The 19,520-nt window shown below is 56.4% G+C and overlaps 1 protein-coding gene across 1 annotated transcript; it reads left to right on the top strand.

Annotated features, from left to right (window-relative positions):
* Positions 1 to 2,025: 2,025 nt before the first annotated feature.
* Positions 2,026 to 2,741, top strand: TMEM275 (transmembrane protein 275). Its single transcript, XM_046660978.1, has one exon. The coding sequence runs from the start codon at positions 2,193 to 2,195 to the stop codon at positions 2,739 to 2,741; it is 549 nt and encodes a 182-aa protein (XP_046516934.1). The 5' UTR covers positions 2,026 to 2,192.
* The last annotated feature ends 16,779 nt before the right edge of the window (positions 2,742 to 19,520 follow it).

Below are 19,520 nucleotides of genomic sequence, written 5' to 3' on the forward strand. Positions count from 1 at the left end.
AGATTGCATACGCTGTGAACCAGATCACGTGTTCTCTGACTCTGTTCTCAGGATGTCTTGTCTTCCTTTTAGTCCAGCCTCTAGAGGCCAAATCCACTTCCCTCCATGAACCTCAGTTTCCTCGCTGTAAAATGTGCTGTTAATAAATATGAAGCAGTTGTAGGGATTCAGTGATGTCACGCAGGTGAATGTGCTTTGGCGACTACACATTACTGCACCCCTTCAGTGGGTGCTGTTTCTAACTGGCAGAACCAACAGCTGCAGGTTGAAGAGAGTGGATGGTTCATGGAGATGTGGAGCTTCCTGAGGAATCTGTGGTCTGTAAATGCCCTCCATGGTCAGCACATGCTTGCTTGACCAGGATTTGGGGATTTCTGACTTCCTGCCAGCTGGGTGTATCAGCAAGGTGCTTCTGGCTAGAGTCCCAGTGGAATTTCCACCTCTCACCATAGTGCCACGGGAGGGAGCCCTGAGGTCATCAAATCTGGGCAGAGGGGAGGTGAGCCTCCAGGCTCCCTGACCTGCTTAGGCCAGGCTGATTCCAACCTGTGTCCGGAGTGAGGACCCGAACTGTCCCTCCCTGGCACTAGCCCTCGTTTTCACTCACTCAGTCATCAAATTGTCTCCAACCCCACTGTGTGTGGGCTTTGGACACTCAGGAAGGACAACTCAGGACTGTCCCTGAGGCACTTCCACCTGAGGGACAGACCAGCTGTTCTGTTTCCAAACTCAACATGACCGACCTCCCAGATCTGAGACCTCATGGTCCCCTTCTCTGTCAACCACAGTGACCACATGGCTAAGACTTACTGAATTCTCACTGTTCTAGGCACTGTTCTGAGCACTTGCTTTAGCTTCAAGCATTAAATTCTCACTACAGCCTATGAGGTAGGTTCTGTTATTAGCTCCACATTACAGGTGTTAACACTGAAGCATAGAGAGCTAGGCCACCTATACAGGTCATGCTCTGTTACTCATTCTACATACTTTGCCCAATCCTGTGGTGCCTCTCTTGCCCCCACTCAGGGCCTTTTTCTGGCACATTTTCACAATTCTAACACAGCCCCATCACTATGATCTCATCCTTTCAGTGCCTTTATACCTGTGATTGCATGTTATAGAACAGAACTCTCAAATGGAAGTCATAAATCTCTAGACTCTAATTACATTACTCTTGCTTCTGCATGTACTCCCAGAATTCTAGAATCCAGTAATAGATCCCAGAACCAGGTAAACTAGAGAATCCCAGAAAGGAATTCTAGCATCCAGTGATTGGGCTTTTGAGTCCAGGCTCCACACTAGAAACCTTGGGGTGGAATAGGGGCAGGATTGGAATCTAACAGAAAGCCCACTCTAGAAAGGACCAGGGACCTTGGGTCTGCTCCAGCCAGTGTAGGAACTGTCCCTTCTCACTGGCCATCAGAAACATCAGGAGCTCCTCACTCTCACATAGTCACTCAACTGATGTTGGGGGCCTCAGCTGATATTCAGGAAAGTTAATGTCACTTCTAAGCCTACAAGATCCTGCGTGGGGACACCCAGGCCAGGCGACAGGTCATTCGGTCCTGCTCCTGGATCTTGGGTAAACTGCTAGACATCTCTGGGCTTCAGTTTCCTAATGTGGACAAGGAGAGGCTAGACGAGATGATTTCTAAGGCCTCTACCACTGAGGGCAGGGAGTTGTCTAAATCCCAAGAGCTGCCACCTGCTCTCTAATTAGGGCCACCGATAATGATGGTGATCATTTAATGGGCACCTATGCACTGTGCTGAGCACTTCACAGCCATTCACTAGTTTAATTTAATTAGTCCAAGAAGGCTTCTGGGAGGAGAGAGGGGAGGGGCTGTGTCTGTCTGGAGGACAAGAGAAAGTGCTGAAGGGGGGAGGATGGCAAGATCAGCCACGAGGGACTCCAGGGCCTGGGTGGGGAAATACTGGGCAGAATCTTCCCACATGGGGTGGGTTTTTGCTTCCCAGAGGCAGAGGCAGGGGGCTGGCCAAGATGACCTCTGCACTCCCAGGCACTGGATGTAGCCACAGAACTGAGATGGGGTTGGAAGCCGAGATGCCCAGCTGACCCCTCCCTCTTGCTCTGTACCCACAGGACGACTGGGAGCTCTTTCCCTGGCATGTGTGCTGGCCCGGGCCGGCGGCAGGAGGGAGCTTGATGAGTGCCCGGCGTCCCCAGGCCGATGCCGCCCGCAGAGAAGAGCCAGGGACCCCCGGCCCGGGCGCCCGCAGGCCGCGCTCAGGGCCGGTTGCCCGGCCTGCCGTCGCCGGCGCTCTTCTGCGCCTGCGGGCTGTGCCTGCTGCTGGCCGGCGTGAACGTGACGCTGGTGGGCGCCTTCGCCTCTTTCCTGCCCGGGCACAATGCGCCGCTCATCGTGGGGCCGGCGCTGCTCGTGCTGGCGCTCGGCTTCTTCGCCGCCTGCTGCGTGTGTAGCCGCCGGAGCTCCGCGTCCCACGCGCGCTCGGGGGCGGCCGCGGGCCCGGGCCAGGGCGGCGGCGGCGGCGCCAGGCCGGTGGCGCTGGAGATGGAGAGCAGTGAGCGCATGGCGCAGGACACCACGGCCGTGCAGCTCAGCCCCGCCGCCTCGGCCGCTTCCTCCGGCCGCTCCAGCCCGGGCCCCGGCCCCGGCCCCGGCCCCTTCGCCCTGGATGCCCCCGCACCCGCCGCCGTCTACGCTCCGCACTCCGAGGGGCTCCAGCTCAATCTGCCCCGGGAGCGCTTCGCCCCCTAGCGGACGGGTCCCCAGTCCTGAGTCCCCTGTCCGCGTTCAGTGCCATTTAAGAAACAAAAGGGAGAAAAAGAAGACAAGAAAATTTTCATAGGGGTCCGGCCCTGGGCACAGGTGGCCTCATCTGTCCCATCTCTGGAACTTCTGGAGAGGAGAATGTGGTGATCGTGTCGAGGCACAGCCCCCAAAGGACTGAGCAGCGCCTTGGCCCCTTAGCTGGGGTCTGCTGGGGTCCACCAGGCCCTACTTTACCTCACTCCCCAGACTTGATGAAACTGGGCTCCTGGACCTTTGATCTCTAACACCACCACCACCACCCATGGCATTTGGGCACCGTGAACGGAGTCACTCTGAGAGGGGCTAACTACCAGCAAGACCCGTGCCCCCAGGGGTGGGAGGAAGGTCAGCCTGGGCTGCTTTCTGTCCCTGTACACTATGAAAGGGCGCCAGCTCCCCTTCTGTTCCTCCAGCCCTCCTTGTCTCCGCCAACATGACCTTCAGGGATTAATTGGGGATGTCCTGATTTGAGCCTGGGGGTGTCCTGGTAGAGCTGAGTTGAGCACATGCCACCCTTTCTGCCTGACTAGAGCAGGGGGAGCTGAGGCTGGGGTCCCTGCAGGGATGAGTGGTGAGGGGGCGCCTCTGACCCTGGAGGTCTCCGTGTGATCTGCAGTGTGCATTCCCGCTGTGCCTCACTCCTCAATAAAGCACCGTTGGAGTCAAGTGCTCTGTGATGGTGCAGTCTGGGAGGGAGGGGCTGCCCGCTCTGACTGAGCGCCCTGGATTCTGGGGTCCTCCCAGCCTGTGGCTGAGTGCTTCATCATCCTAGCACCAGCCCCTCTTGGAGACCTAGAAGGGGGCAGGGGAGAAGAGTGTGTGATTGTGAACAAAAGGCTGTCTGAGACTGTGGGTACTTGTGAACACCTGTGGGACCAGGTGTGTCAGATTAGGGGGCGGGATAAGTATATCAGTGTGCCTGTGGGTGAGATTGCCTGGCTCCATGTATGAGAAGGGGAGTGTGGAAGTATTAGGGTGACCCTCTCTCCCATCACACATGCATGTGCAAGTGTAGGAAGGGGGTTGAGGGTTGGGTCACCCAGCAGGGATGGTGAGAGAAGAAGGGCTTCCCGGGGCTGTGCAAGGCCTAGACCTTTCTCCTGGCCTGGCTGGTCTTGCAGAGCCTGGGCTCACTCAGCCTGTGTTCTGTCCTGGTGGGTGAGGGCATCTGGTAGAGGGATGGATGCTGCTTCGCAAGAAGAAACAAGGGGGCTGGGGCTGGGGGGAAGACAATGCAACCCTGGGCCAGCCCCTCCTCTCACTGCAGGGACCCAGGCAAGCAGTGCCCGGTGGTGGTGGCATACACTGGCCCACCACCTCTTACGGGCCATGACTCCCTGCCCCTCCACCCTTGGCTTCATCAGCCTCCCTTGTTCTTTCCAGGGTGGGCTCTGCTGCTTTTCTGCCCTGGCCCAGGCACTTCCCACCAGCCCTGGGGCTCTGTCTCCCTTCCTGTGATCTGCCCCCCTCCCTGCCCTGTCTCTCCCTCCCATTGAGCTGGAGCAGAGTGCATCTATCTCAGTAGCTGCTGAGCAGGTCATCTCTCTTAATTCACATAGGTCAGTGGGCCCTAACCTTTGAAGCATCTAGCCCCTAGAGCTGATGACTTCTTCTCAGAGCACTTCCCCACTCCTACCATGCACGCGCAAGTGTGTGTGTGTGTGTGTGTGTGTGTGTGTGTGTGTGCGTGCGCACAAGTATTTAAGGAAGGCCACCTCCCCAGGCTTCAGTCCTGTCTCTTCTGGTTCGCTGGTCTGCAGCCTCAGACGCCACCTGCTGCCTTGGTAGAGTAGAGGTGAGAGGGGCCACTGCCAGTGCTGCCTCGGGGTGTGGCGCGATCACCCTTCTCCCACCACCTTCTTGGGGGAGGCACCCCAGATTCTAGTCCTGGAATGCTAGGGCCAGCCCAAACCCCTGTCCCACCTGCTGACCCCCACAAGAAGACTTCCAGATCCCGCCTGGGAGCCTGGTTGCTGGGCAGGAACAGTGAGCATGTGAGGGCTCAGGGAAGTGGGCCACAGATCCATGGTGGGAGTGAGTAGAATAGGACAGAGTGGGGATACATTGGCTCCCTGGAGTCTCCTCTCCACTGCCAACCCAGCTGAAGGTCATCATTTGTCCCATCTGTGCCCCCTCCAGAGACACACCCAGAGAGACTGTTTATATCCCGGTGCCCCAGGGCCTACTTTACAATCGTTAGCTCTAGCAAAGCCCCGGCTCCCCCCACCCCCCACACACATATCTCTTCAGGCCTACCACACAGGGGGGACTCCTCCCTTCATACTCCTTCCCCAGGCAAGAGCTGGGGGACAGGCCCCCTGAGGGCAGTACAGCCACCGAAGAGCCAGTGAGACCCAAGAGCAGCCCCGCTCTCCTACACACGTGGAGGCTGGAGGATTGCTCTGTCCCCACCTCCGCAGACCCCTCCAGGGCAGGCTCCAGCCCCTAAGGACAGACCTAGGGCTCCAGGAGGCCAGTGGGGGGTCAGGTTTCTTTTGAAGGTGAGGATACGATTCTGATAGCACCAGGCATCAAGCTCCCTGACCCTGAGGAATTTGAGCTGAGACTGCAGGGACACTGGCCCGAGGGGCCCTGGGATGAGGGCCACACCCTTCCACCCCTGCTCCTGGCCCTGAGACTCTGGGAACTGAAGCACCAGGGCCCACCTCAGCTGTCCAGGGACTGCAGTGGGGAACACATAGCTGGTCTTTCTGAAAGGAGAGATGCTCCCTAGTGCCTGGGGGAACTTGGGGGGGTGGGGTGTGGCAGAGCAAGCCCACCTCCCAGAGGGAACTACTGACGGCCTGGCCAAGGGAGCCCACTAGGGGGCCAGGAACTCAGATCCTCTCCTGTGCCCACTAGAAGAAATGAGGGCAGCCACTTAGGGCCATTTTTTACTAATTAACTCAACAAATAATTCCTGAGACTTCTGTGCGCCCAGCACTGGGAATACAGTGGTGAACAAGCTCAGGGCTGCAGCCGGGGGTGAGGGAGGGTGCTTACTTTCCATTAGAAGAGACAGACAATAAAGAACTCAATAAATGAGAAAACAAGACAAAAAATGTTAGCTAGTGGACAGTGCGATGCAGAAAATCACAATAGGAAGGCATGATGGAGGGACTTGTTGGATGGTTGGGGCAGTCTTCTCTGAGAGGTGACATTTAAGCTGAGCTCTGACTGACGAGAGAGAGCCATATAAAGGTCTAGAGCAAGAACATTTCAAGCTCAGGAAATGGCCAATGCAAAAGGCCTGAGATGAGAATGAACTTGGCCTTCCTGTCTCAGGCCAAAAAGAAAGGCTGTAGAGATGGGTGGGAGATGAAGTTGGAGAGGGTGTGGTGGTGGGGCCCTAGGGGTGGAGTATTGCTCAGCTCACATAAAGCTTAGGAAGCCAGGGTGAGGAGTTAGGGTTTTCTTCTCAGTGAGATGAGAGCCGCTGGAGGGTTTTTAAGCAGGGAAGTGACACGATCTGATTTATGATTGTAAAGATCGCTCTGCCTGCTGTGTGGAAAATAGAGTGTTGAGGGCCAAGAGGGAAAATGGGGTGGGTTAGGAGGTTACTGCAGCAAGATAGGCTTGGGGCTGGGCCTGGACTGTGGCTGCAAAGTGGGCAGGTTCTACACCCATTTTTGAGGTCCCCCTGTTGGCAGAGTTTAAGGGGAGTGCAAGAGAGGAATCCAGGAAAGAGTTCTAGAATTTTGGTTTGAGCAGCTGGGCATAGGGTAGAGGAAAACCAAGGGCTATGTTAAGATAGAAAGTCTGGTAGCCCAAAGGAGCGGTCTCATAGGAACCGGAACCACAGCCCTGAGTTCTGGAAAGAGAGCACCGGGGGTGCAGATTGAGCAGCTTTTGGCATATGGGTGATGGGTGGTTAAGCTGTGAGGCCAGGTGAGGCGTATGAGGAGAGAGAAGACAGGACCCTGACCCTAGAAGGGTCTGCCCTCTGAGTCTAGGGGAAAGAAGAGGCCCTAAGCTGCCCCTTCTCTGAATCTTGCCCAAACGTCTGTGGATGCCAGTGCCTCTCTGATGAGGTCTGCGGACCAGGAGTTGGGAATTTGGGAGAAGTGAGTAGAATGTGCGCTCCAAGAGGTTGGGACTTCTGTCTTGTTCACTGCTGTGCACTCAGTGCCTACCTGGGACAAGGCAGGTGCTCAATAAATCTTTGTGGAACCGCTGAATGAGTAAAAGGTGTGAATCTTATCACATGGCTAAGACTCCAGGTCCCTAGGAATAGGGAAATATCAAGATGCCTAGTTCTGGGCAGGAAGGGAGGAAAGTTCCTTATGTGCGTGGGGGTTCTCCTATTTTTTACTTCTTTGTAAGGAAGGGGATGACGCAGGAACGTAGAGCTGGCTAAATAGGCATTAGTGGACATCTCTGAGAGCCAGGGTCCCTAAAGCAGGAGCTGGCCAGACAGATGAGCCAAGCCTGAGGAAATCGGCACTGCCAGGGAGTGCCACCAGAGGGCACCCTGGGCACATGACAGGGGATAGAGGCGCCTCAGCCCAGGCAGACTGCCCAACTTTGCCTTTTCCTCCTCTGAGGGTCCAGGCCCTGAGGATGGAGGGGAGCAAGGAGTTGGGTGCACATGGGGGCTTGGTGAGTAGGGGGCTTCTGTCACCCAAATTTACTGTGACACCTCCAACCCTGGAACCTGACCTTATCACAGAGGAAGCCCTGACCCTGGACATAGACTTAGGCTTTATCAAGGTCACAGGTAACACCTGAGTCTGGTCATAGACTAAACCTAAACCTGATCTTAGACTGAGCCCTCATCCTTGATCCCGGTCACACTGTGAGCCTTGATTCTACATGGTCCATAGACACTGAACCCTGATCTTGATCTTAGACTGAGATCTATCTTAGTCCAAAGACCAAACCCTGACCTTTATCAAAGATTGAACTCTGACCTGGACACAGACTGAGGCTTGATCATGGACACACATTAAGCTCTTATCTGGTCACAGTCTGAGCCCTGACCCTCATCCATACACTGAGCACCAATAACAGACTGAGACTGACCCTACTCACAGAGCCCTGAGTCTGGTCCCAACCTGAACTCCGACCTGATCCATACATTGAACACTGACCCTGGACAAAGACTGAGCTTTCATTATGGTCACAGACTGACCACCCTTGATCCTTAAGACTTTCTCCCCCAAAACCCCTTTGACTTAAGGACCTTCCAGATGAAGCTCTCAGGCCAGGCTTCAGCCCCAGAAGGAAGTAACTCCTGGAAAGACTTTTGAGGGAGAGAAGGAATTCTGGGTTTCTGAATGGTCCAGAAACTCCTGGACATTTGACCCCTGAGAGGCCAAGCAGAGAAAGGCCAGTTCTAGCCTGTCCAGGACATGAGGGAGGAAGGACAGCTGGGCCTTTGTGAGATACCCCTGGAGCTGGGGGGTGGGCCTTCCCACCTGCCTGTGTGTCTGGGGGGCTCCCAGGCCGGGAGCCTCTTCCATCTGCACTTCTGACTCCGGAGGAACCCTGGGCAAGCCCCTTCTGCTCACTGAGCGGTGCTCCACCCCTTGCTACCTTTCAGGGGAAATGTGAGGAGAAGGTGACCTTCTGTGTGAGAGAGTGGGACCAGAGCATGACTGAGAGGCCCGTGTCCCCACCCTGTGCCCTGGCAGGAAGAGAAGCCCCCTCACTCTGGGCACTCTCTCTGGCTGGTCATTTGGAACAGAAAAAGGGAATCATGCTCCAGGTGGCACCCACCGGGCCTCGGCCTCCGGTTGGCAGCGCCCGTGAGACAGGAGCACGGAGGTGGCATGGATCAGGAAGGAGAAGTCCCCAGGGCCCTGCACATTGCTGGGGTCTGGTGTGTGAGAGGGGCCCAAGGGCCGCAGGGAGCACCCAGCCCTTCCCGGGGGCACACTGACCGACGCAGTGTCTGCCTCCCCAGGGAGGCCTGGATGCCCTGTCGCTGCGGCCCGGCCTCGGCGCACCTTGGGGGCCCCCGGGGCGGGGGTGGGGCCGAGCCGGGCAGGAGCCAGGGGCGGGGGAGGGGGCGGCTCGAGTCAAAAACGCTGACGCCGAAGACAATGAGCTCTCCGAGGCTGCGGCAACTCATTTGGTCCCGGCCACGCTTTATTAAATTCTCATAAACCTGTCAGGGGGGACAGGGCTCGCTTCAGTTTACCTCATTAGCCCGACACAATGACAGTGGGGGGGGGGGGGGCAGCGGAGGGGGCGGCGAGGGGAGGCCCGCGCGCAGCGCTGAGAACCGAGCCAGCCGGGAAGATAATTGAATTAAGTGGCTTTTGTTAATGGTTTTTAAGACTCCGAAGTGTAAATAACATTTAGGGGCTTTCTTTTAATGGGGCTGGGGTTTTAGAGACCCAGGGAGCTTAGAGGAGGCCCGGCCGCCCCTGCCCCTCTCCCCCACCCCGGGGCGAGCCTCCTGAGATGCCCTGCCCGGGATGCAGTGAAGTTAGGCGGGGAGGGGCGAGGGGCGGGGCCAGGGTAGGGAGACGACTTCCTGGTGGGTCTCCGAACAGAGACAGAGAATGGGGTCAGAGCGAGAGAGGGCATAGAGACAGGGGCTGACGATGACCCGCCCGGGCCTGGAATGCCACCACTGGCCAAAATGGCCAGGGATGTCTCTGGGGTGTTCCTGGAGGCTTGGCTTGTGTTCAGGGAACCTGCCGTCCTGGGGCCACCAGTGTAGATTCCTCATTGAGAGGTCAGTGGGGCTGGGAGGCTATGGCCTTATTGTTTATTGGCAGTGGGAGGCAGTGAGCACCCCGTCACCAGACGCGTGGGAGGGCTGTGAGCTGGAGTTTCCAGCCCGCAGCAGGGGGTGGATTAGACTAGACCCCAGGTTTCCTTAAGGAGTCTGGACTTGAACTGAGATGTAAGAGAACCTGCAGATAGAACTCACTTCTCTGGGGACACAAGGGCCTGGGGGGCTGCGTGCAAGGAAACAGGGACATGGACGAGTAGTTTTGGAATCTATCCCCTGGCTTTCCTCGGTTACAGCTTCTCCCTCCCTGCAGACATGACCAGGCCCAGGAGTTGGCTGGGCTGCAAGGGGCTCTGGGCTAGGTCCCAAGGGGCTGGAGGTGAGATGGGGTGGGGCTGGCTCTAGGCCAGCCCACAAGGGGTTAAGGTGTTAATCGCCCTGCATGCGACAAAGGGAAGTGGGTTTTCTGATCCAGAAAGGATCAGTCCCTGGGACGCCCCATCAGGCCCTTCAGCGTGAAATTACACCCCAGCAGGGGTGCTACCCTCCCCCTGCACACACACACTCCCGCCTAGGCCTGGCACGGATTAGGGCCTGGAGTCATCAGCTTAATAGACCCCACCTCCCCGAGCTCCCCCCTCCCCCCCAGGGAGCCGTCAGTCCTGCCTCGGAGCCTGCGCCAACCTCTTTCCTCACCCGCTGTCCACCTGGCTGGCTGGTCATCTCTGGTCTCACTCTTGGTCTGGTGACTCCATCTATCTCCTCAGCTAAACCCTGACCCCAGCCATGCACTGGGCCCTGAGCCCACTCCCTGTTTTAGCTTCTTCATAACCTCTAATCAGCACCCTAAATGTTTTTGTCTCACTGCTTATCTGTTTGTTGTCTATCTCCCCACCAGCACTAAGTGCCTTGGGAGCAGGAACTGTCTCCTTCAGCACTGTACCCCAGTGACCGGCTGCATCTGGCACATAGATGGTGCTCAATAAACACTCGTTGACTGAGGCCCCTCCCAACCACCTCGTAAAGACTGGGGTGCAGTGTGGACATTAGTGCTTAAGACTGAGGAGTTGAAGCTAAAGCCAGTACCAGGACAGGGCCATGTCCTCAGGAAGAGATAGGGGCTGTGCCCTGGCCTCTGCCTCAGCCCAGCCTGATATCTCAAGGATGCCATGAATGAGACAGACCAGCAAAGGGAGAGGCCCTGCATGGCCAGAGGGGCTCACTCATCCTGCAGTGCCACCTCTGGAGACCCTTACACCCCACTTCCTTGGGCCACAGCTGGGCCTTTGCCACAGAGGGTGAGACAAGGGGGTGAATATCACACAGGAGAGAAAATCCAGCAGGACATTCAGAAACAAGGCTGTCTGAGGCAGGCAGGCAGCCAAGAGAGACTACCCTCCACCCTCTGCTCAGGAAGCAGAGGCCCAGAAAAAGCAAGGGCCACACAGCAAGGCCAGACAAGAACCAGATTCCTGAGGTCTAGGCAGAGTGTGACCCTCACACCACTCCTCTGGTTCCATTCAACATGTACGGTATTGGCTGAACACCAACTGTGAGCCAGGCTCTGGGCCATGCCAAGTCCTGCTCAGGGAACTCCATCTGCCTATGGAGAAGAGCTGTGTATGCTGGCCAAGAGGAGTCAAGAGAAGGGGGGCTTCCCTGGAGTAATCAGGCAAGGCTTCCTGGAGAGGGTGGCATGTGGATGGGTTCTGAAGAGTGAATAGGCTTTCCCCAGAAGGAGGGATCAGCAGGAGCAAAGACAAGTGGGAAAGGGCACAGTGAGCATGTGAGGCACCACACGGTCCAGCGTGGTAGGATGTCCAGAACAGTGTGGATAGACATGTTCTGTGTACTCGTGCCCAGGCCAGGCCTGATGAGGAGGGTCAGGTTTCAGCTCAATATGAGGAAGAACTTTCCAACACTCAGAGCTGAAGCAGGCTACCCTGCAAGGTAATGAGCTCCCCATCCCTGCAGGTTTGTGGGCAGGGGCTGGGTGTTAGTGACAACTGTCCAAATGGAGACTGACCCCTGAGGATGTCTACTCCAAGAACCTGGAGCAGGAATCCCCAGACCATCCACAGGCCTGGCCCTGCAGGGCAAGCCCTTACCCAGCCCTTGTCCATTCGCTTGGGCTTGACAGCGTCCTGGTGGCTGGAATGGGGGAGAGGGAGCGGAGGAGGCAGGCAGAAGGACTCCATTTGTGGTTCCAGCTACTCAAGGTCCTGCCTGTAAACATGTAGCTTCGACCCAGTCCAGTCTGTGGCACTGGAAAAAAAAAGTCCAAGCCCAACTTAAAAATAGGGACTGAGGCCCAGAAAGGGACTTTTCCCGTATCCCACAGTCTGAGAGGCAGGTTGGGGCTTATGGGCTGCACAGTCTTCCTCTAGGTGGCTTGTCAAGAGCAGACTGAAGGTAAGCCTGGTGAAGCAGCCTTTCAGGCCATCATGTTGGCCCTGCCTCCAGAGGGGCTGTGTATGCTGGGGAGAGGCCCCGAGGCTGAGGGTGCCCTGCACCTTCCAGAAGAACCAAAACTCCCTTTCATCTCTCCTGTGTTGACAAGCATCGAGTCCAGCCTAACTGCATGCTTCCTGAGGTATTGGGGCTCCTGTTTCCTGGAGTTCTCTAAAGAAAGTGTCCCTTCCTCCTGGCTGCCCAGCACATCTGTGCTGAGGTGAGGGGATGGATGGGGTGACCTATGAAGGACCGAGGCTTCCACGTCTGCCAGCCCGCTCAGGTGGGGACGGCAACAAAGAGCGACTTTGTACACACACGCTCATGCTCACACGCACCCACACACGCCCCACACAAGCTCTTTCCAAGAATGGCTCTTCAAGCCTGGTTGCCAAGATAAAGGAGCCACTGGGCGGTCGGCCCCCAGGAGGAAATATCGCTCTTGTGTCCTTTGTTGTTCAAAGGGCTTTGCGAAATCTCCAGACTCCTCTTGGAAAGGATCCCGGGCTGAGGTGGCAGTTTCTCGCAGCTGGAGACGAGGGTGAGGATGGCACAGCCTCCCCAGCCTGGCAGCAGGGGAGCCACAGGGGGCCGGGCTTGGAGTCAGGAGCAGCAGTGGCAGCGGTTTAATCCTTCACTTCTTTATTAGCTCACTCAGTTCCCACAAGCCTGGGGGTAGGCAGATCTCCCCACGTTACAGATGATAAAACAGAGGTTCAGAGAAGCCCAGCGGCTTATTAAATGTCCCCACAGTGAATTATTGCTACAAATGAAACTGACTTGGCACCAGTCACAGACTTAGCCCGGCGCTGCGCTGGCCCCATTCAGAGCCCCAACTCTGACCTCTAATTGAGCTGTGACCAGCCCCAGATTGATCCCTGATGCTAACCTCAGACAACTCCTTGCCCCTGTTCCAGGCCGATCACTGCCTGGTGAGGGGACATGGGTGGAAGGGAAGCCTCTGCTGTAAGAGGAAGTGGAGGCATCTGGGAAGGTGGGAGAAGCTGAGGGCTTTCTGGAGCCTCTGAGGTTCTGATGTCACAGAAGGCCTGGGTGAGTCAGACTGAGGGAGACTGTGTGAGGGAGCGAGACTGGATACAAAATTTGTGGAGTCCGGTGCAAATGAAAACACAGGGCCGGCTGATAAAAATTAAGAATTTCAAGATGGCAACATCAGAACATTACGGGGCTTGAGCCCAGAGCCCTGTGCAACTGCACAGGTCACATGCCCATGAAGGGGCCCCAAGAGGGAGGACAGTATGTGAGGACAGATGTGTGGATCGGGGGACATGGGCGTGACAGTGGCAGCGAGGGCCGGGCCTGACTCTCAGGTGGGCATTTGGGCAGCTTCTTCAGCAGGCCCAGGGCAGCAGTCATTGAGTGTCTGTGGGCACCAAGCTGGCAGTGTGGCTACGGAGGCCCGTACGTAGAGGGGAATTGTGCCATGATCTGAGTGCCCGGCCATCTGGAGGGTGAGTAAGATGGGAAGAATGCATGTCTGGGGGGTGGGGCTAGGCATGCTGAGCATCCAGGGGACAGACTGTGTGTCTGAGGGCTTGTGTTGGGGTTGTGTACATGAGTAGCAGAGACAGATAGACAGACACCCTGCGATCGTGTGGTCCAATGCAGAAGTCAGCATGTTCTGTGTGTATAAGAGAAGATATGTGTGTGAGTGTGGGTGTAATTGTCAGCGTGTGGGAGTGTGTGTGTGACTGAGTGTATGTCAGAACATATGCATATCCCCACCCACCCTCCGACACCCTGGCCTGTGCTGCCTTCCCTGTTGTGAGGGGCTCCTAGGTGGAGATGCCCCCCAGCCTGCCCTGGCCCAGCCTCCAGGCCCTTGTGAGGCCAGGTCCCCTTCAGAGACATTCCTGCCTGCCATAGGGTGAGCAGAGCCACAGAGCCACCTCCTAGGCTGCTGGGGTGATCCTGGGCCAGTAGTGTCAGGTTCCAGGCCGGGCCCTCCCTCTGCAACCCTCTGAGGGCCTTTGTTGGAAATTCAGACAAACTTGTCAGGGGGGCGGGCAGGAGGCCTCCTCTTAATCAGCTTTCCCAGAAGGGAGAGGAGAGTGAGAGATGGGGGTTGGGGGGTGGGGTCCAGCCCCAGGCAGCTCTGTGAGAAAGAGGCGAGAGGGGCGGACCCAGCCCCACTGGCCCTAGGACCCTCTCAGCAGGTGCCCCTTCCACAAGGGCCCCTAAGGAACTAGACACCTGGACTGAAAGAACACTGGGGCCAAGGCCTAAGAAAGGGAGGATTTGGGGAGAAGCTTCAGGGAGCGCCCCTGCCTTTCTCAGCTCACCCACCATGCGCAGTCTGCGCACCTACTGTGTGCTGGGCACAAGGCCACTCAGCCCCTCAGCTTCCTCCTAGCCCGTCTCCTCTACCTCATCTTAGCTTCCCAGGAAGCAGGCTGGACATGGTTAAAGATTCCCATTCAACAGAAGAGGAAACTGAGGACCAGAGGGGCAGTTATTTGCCCACAGTAAACCACACGCTGGGAGTAGCTGGTCCCAACTCCATCATAGAATCTTCTTTGCTTCATAGTCAGTGTTTCCCTGAGGCCCCTTGTCAGTGTCTCCCTGTGTGATCTCATTCGCCACATCTCTGTTGACAACCACCAAGGTTAAGAGTGTGGATTCTGAGGTGAGCCAGCTTCATACCTTGGTTCACCTACTACTACTGTGTGGTCATGGGCAAGTTATTTAGCCTTTCCGTGCCTCGGTTTCCTCATCTGTAAAATGGGGATAATAGTACCTACTTCATAGAGTTGTGTGAGGATTAAGTGACTTCATGTTTGTCAAGTGCCAGGCACAGAGAAAGTGCTATATAAGTATGTGTTAAATTAAGCCTAAGTTGTCAGTGCAGACAGACCCCTCTCTTGAGCTGTGACCCGGTACATCCCAGCATCTTCCCTTGAATAAACTGAAGGCTCCTCCAATGAGCTCAGGCTTACGCCTCCACTCCCACCTCAGCCCCAGGGTCCCCATCTACCTGTTGCTGAGCCAAAGACTCGGGCACCCTTGCCCCTCCATGCCTGCAGTCACCAAAGTAATGCTACTTCCCAAATCTCTCATCAATCTGACCCCTCCGCCCTTCCCCTCTCCCCCAGGCCACATCGATGCCACCTTCCTCTCACCAGGACATGACAACGGCTCCCTCTCTGGTCTCCTCGCCTCCTCATGCAGCAAAGGTATGGGGGGCAGGATTTACTAAAACTCTAGTCTCATCGCCCCACTCCCCCACTGGGAAGAGCTTCCAGTGCCCCCCACAGCCCTTGGGCTTGAGTCCAAGCTCCCAGCTTCCCTCTCCATCCTCAGCCCCTGACACTACCCCGCACCATCCTCAAGCCCCACCCAGACAGGCCCCCTGCTCCTCCAGGGCTCAGGGCTCCCCCACCGGCTAGGTCCTGCAGCTCTAGGGGTGCTGTGCCTCTTCAGGACACCCCTCTCTCTTGCCCTCCTGGTGCATACTGGACCTGTGACTCAGCCGAAAAGTCTCCCTCCCAAGGGGCCTTCCTGGCCTCCCCAGGCTGAGCTAGGGACTCCTCCTCTGTACTCCCATAGTTCTTTCTTTCTTTATTTTTTTGAGGAAGATTAGCCCTGAGCTAACATCTGCCACCAATCCTCCTCTTTTTGCTGAGGAAGACTGGCCCTGAGCTGACATCCATGCCCATCTTCCTCTACTTTATATGTGGGACGCCTGCCACAGCATGGCTTGCCAAGAGGTGCCATGTCCGCACCCAGGATCCGAACCGATGAACCCCGGGCCACCAAAGCAGAACATGCGCACTTAACCGCTGTGCCACTGGGCCGGCCCCAATACTTTTCTATTTTTTGAATCCCAGATCACCCTGTGTCGTAACTGTCTTGAGAGCAGGGACCAGGTCTTCCTTACTTGCTTCTATGTACCCAGCACCCAGCAGAGGGCCAGGCATACAGCAGATGCTCAATAAGTGCTGAGTGGATGAGTAATTCGAACTGCAGGGTTACTAGGGCCAGGGAAGATGTGTTCCATGAGGCTGAGGTATGTAGGAGGCACGTGGTGGCTCAGGTCTGGGAGGGAGCAGTGGGAGATTTGGGAGACATTTGATCTGCCAGCCCCTCCGAGGGAGGTGGGAAGGCAGAGTGAAGGGGGGTGCTCCCCGCCCTAATCCTCAGCCCCACTGGGGAGAGAAGAATGTGTCTCCTAGCCACCTGGGAAACGGGGAGGTCAGGGTCCACCCCTGGGAAGCCCAGCAGGCAGCTCCCTGCACCCTATTCAGTCCTGCTGGGGTTCTCCTACCAGGAAATCCCCAGAGGGGACTCTCACTGCCCCCAAACCCCAGCCCCAAGCTTGTACCACCCCTCTCGCTCAGGGGGCCTGTGCAGACGCTCTGGAAGCCCAGGGAAGGGCGGTGGAGGCTGAGTAGGGGCTGTCCTCTTTTTCTTGAAATGCAGCAGAGCGGACCAAGATTTCACAGCGAGACGAACTTCTTAATTGTGTACTTTTTCTGCACTTATTGCCTATATACTCAGTCTCAAAGTCTCCCTCTGTCTCTTGCTCATGCACAAGCACACACACACACATACACAAATGCAAACAGACACTTAGGAATTCGTGGCACAGGTTCTCATATCTACATATAGACTCATAGGCTATAACACACACACACACACACACATGTGCGCCTCACCCTGAGCTAGAAGGACCCACATAAATCTGTAATCCATCCTGCCACCCATAGCAGAAATCCCTTCTTCATCCTGTGCTTGCTCATCTCTGAGGACAAAGAGCTCACTCCCTCCAGAGGCCACCATCCCATTGGAGAACAGCTCTGACTTTAGATCTAAATGTGCCTTCCTGTCCCTCCCCTTTGGCCCTAGCTCACTTGCTCTTCCCCACAGAATTCCCTGCCCCTCTCCATCCTACAGACCCATCGCCCAGGCTACCCTGAATACCCGAGGTGTCCTGCCACAGGCTGCCCTGCCACATGTGCCTGGGTGAGGTCCAAGCAGCTGAGAGGAGATAGAACCCTTCCCCACCCTGGTCCCCCTGCTCCCCATGACCACTCCAGAGTGGCACACCAGCCATAGATAGGTAAGGGCCATGGAGTGAGCTACGAGGCCAGCGTGGGAGTGGCCAATCATGAGTCAGGGCTGCCTCCTCCCCCACCAGCCACAGTGCTTGACAGGCAGTGAGCAGACCTCGCGACAGCTCCTGCTCAGCACACTGCGGGCATCTCTGGGAATGAAGCTGGACCGAGCACTGTGCTGCCAGATTCTCTTTTATTAGCCAAGTAGGACAGAGAACAGGTCACAACGTCACAGGAAGTCAGACAGACAGACGGACAGATACACGGGACAGGGTGTCATGCTGTACTACGCAGGGGGTGGGGCAGGGGAGAAGGAGGTGTGAGTCTTGTTTTATCAACTAACAGAATAAATAAATACGGTACACAGTGTTTTTGCCACAGCTGGCACGACTTCTAAGCACAAATGGTCACAAAACAGCTGGTTTGGAAAGCAGTCTGTATGGCCAGCTGGCTGCAGAGTCCGAGTGGGAGCCCAGGCTCCTGGGCATGCTCTGGGGAAGTGAGGAAGCAGGGAAATGGAGACCTCAGATAGGAGGGAGGGGGAGGAGCGAGGCTTTCCTGGAAGGGACAGTCAGAGCCTCAGGGTGACCAGCAGGCCTGGCTAGGCTTCAGGTTCAGCCTCAGGTATGGTGGGCCCACCCCAAGCCCACACCTTCTGCTCCCATAGGAGATGCCAGGCACACCCTCCTCTTGCTCTCTAGCTGCTCTCAGTAACTGAGGCTGGTCCCCTAAGAGAGGTTGAGATCCGCCCAGCGGGTGGGGACCCCATACACTTTCCTTGCCTTCTCTGGGCTGGTCCAATTGGGTCAATTAAATGAGGAAGTGTTGACAGAGCTGAGGGAAGCGGGGCTGAGCCTGAGGTGGGCCTGGCTCCAGCCATGACTCTGGGACAGACTTGCCTTTTAGGAGGACAAAGGAGGCTTCCTGGAGGAGGGGGTAAGGTCTGGAGCTCTTGGATTCCAAGGCCCAGTAACAGTCATTTGCATCCAGGGACATGCAGAAAGCTTCAGTCCCCAGGCCTGGTCTAGATGAGATTGTTTTAGTTTCAGAAGCAGACCTTTCTGGAGCTGATCCCAGAGGACAAACCAAAAATCACTTCTGTCTCTTACAGTCTCCGCCACCCTCCCGTCCCCCTGCCTAAGTCTCTCCTTCTCTCATGCTCTTGTGGCTGTTGGACTCACCTTCCAAATCCCAGATACCAGATCCCGGTTCACCTGATCCCCCTGTTCAGAAACCCTCACCTGCTTATCTAGGTAAGGTCTTTAGCCTGAACTCAAGGCCCTCAGCCTCCCTCTCATGAGGCCAGCCACCCCTTCCCCACCGTCCACTTAATCTCACTCCATTGCTATGTTCAAATAGTTTTCCTGGCCCAGGCTACCATCTCCCTCACTTTTTTCCCATCTAAAGCCTTCTCCATCTGCCCCAACCTAGATGGACCTCCAAAGATGATGGGCATCGACGGCTCTGCAAACCAATCCTACCGGAGCGCCAATAGACCCCCCTCTCTTAGCACCGGGAAGGGAGACAAGCCTTAGGAATCTTTACCCAGTTTTCAGATGCAACTTCTCTAAGCAAAGGGTGGAGGGTTCAGTGGTGAGCCACAGAGGGTTGGGGATCATGATCCGGAATCTGTGCAAGCCATCCCCCTCCCCCTGCCCTGAAGGCCTGAGACCATGTGAAGACATGGAGATGGATGACCACAGAGGCTGGCACTGGAACTCAAGAAAAGCAAGATCAAATCCAGATTGTCTCAGCTAGAAAGGACCCATTATACTTATTAGGAAACTGAGGCCCAGAGACTGTGGCCATGCCCTCGGAGAGGCTTGTGTGAGCAACACCCACTGCTCCACAGCAAGGCAAGGGTAATTTTCTAATTCATACATTGTGCTTTTGAGAACCTTTTTGTGGTGGTTGTTAGTTTAACTAAAAACTTCTGCCCTGCAAGGTTGTGAACACAGACATGCAGAATGTTAGAGCTGGACAGGATGTCACAGGCCATCTAATCCAGATGGGGAAACGGGCCCAGAGAGGCTTCGGGCTGACTCAAGGTCACACCGCTTTGAAAGGGATTCTGCTGAGCTGGATCCCTGGCCATAAGCAAGAACACATCCTGCTGTACCCGTGACTAGCTGGACAGAAGCCTCTCCTTCAACAGGTGGCCCTAGGACAGGACACCAACAGAAGCCCGAGACTCCACAGTGCTGCCTGTCGCCCTCACTGGGATCAGGAGCTGGAGTTCAACCTTCCTTCCTGGTTCAAGGCGGGCCTGCAACAGACACTCCCTGTTGGACCGGGAGGCCAGCTGCGGGAGAGGAGCACCTGCTGCTCTGCCCTGAAGAGCACCGCTCCTCTGCTGCCTCCCGCACCAGAGAGAGGGCTGGAGCCCTGTGGTCCATCCTGGATGCACGCTGGCAGCAGGCCCCCTCCTGGAGGTCTTACAGGCAGGGTGCTGCCATCCACTGCCTGCCCCATCCGACTCCTGCCTCCCCTCCCCTGGCCTCACAGCTGAGAAGA

The sequence above is a fragment of the Equus quagga genome, chromosome 5 (genome assembly GCF_021613505.1).
Source record: "Equus quagga isolate Etosha38 chromosome 5, UCLA_HA_Equagga_1.0, whole genome shotgun sequence".
Taxonomy (NCBI): domain Eukaryota; kingdom Metazoa; phylum Chordata; class Mammalia; order Perissodactyla; family Equidae; genus Equus; species Equus quagga.

Coding starts and splice junctions, on each gene's coding strand:
- TMEM275 (XM_046660978.1), top strand. CDS start 2,193: ATGCCGCCCGCAGAGAAGAGCCAGGGACCCCCGGCCCGGGCGCCCGCA.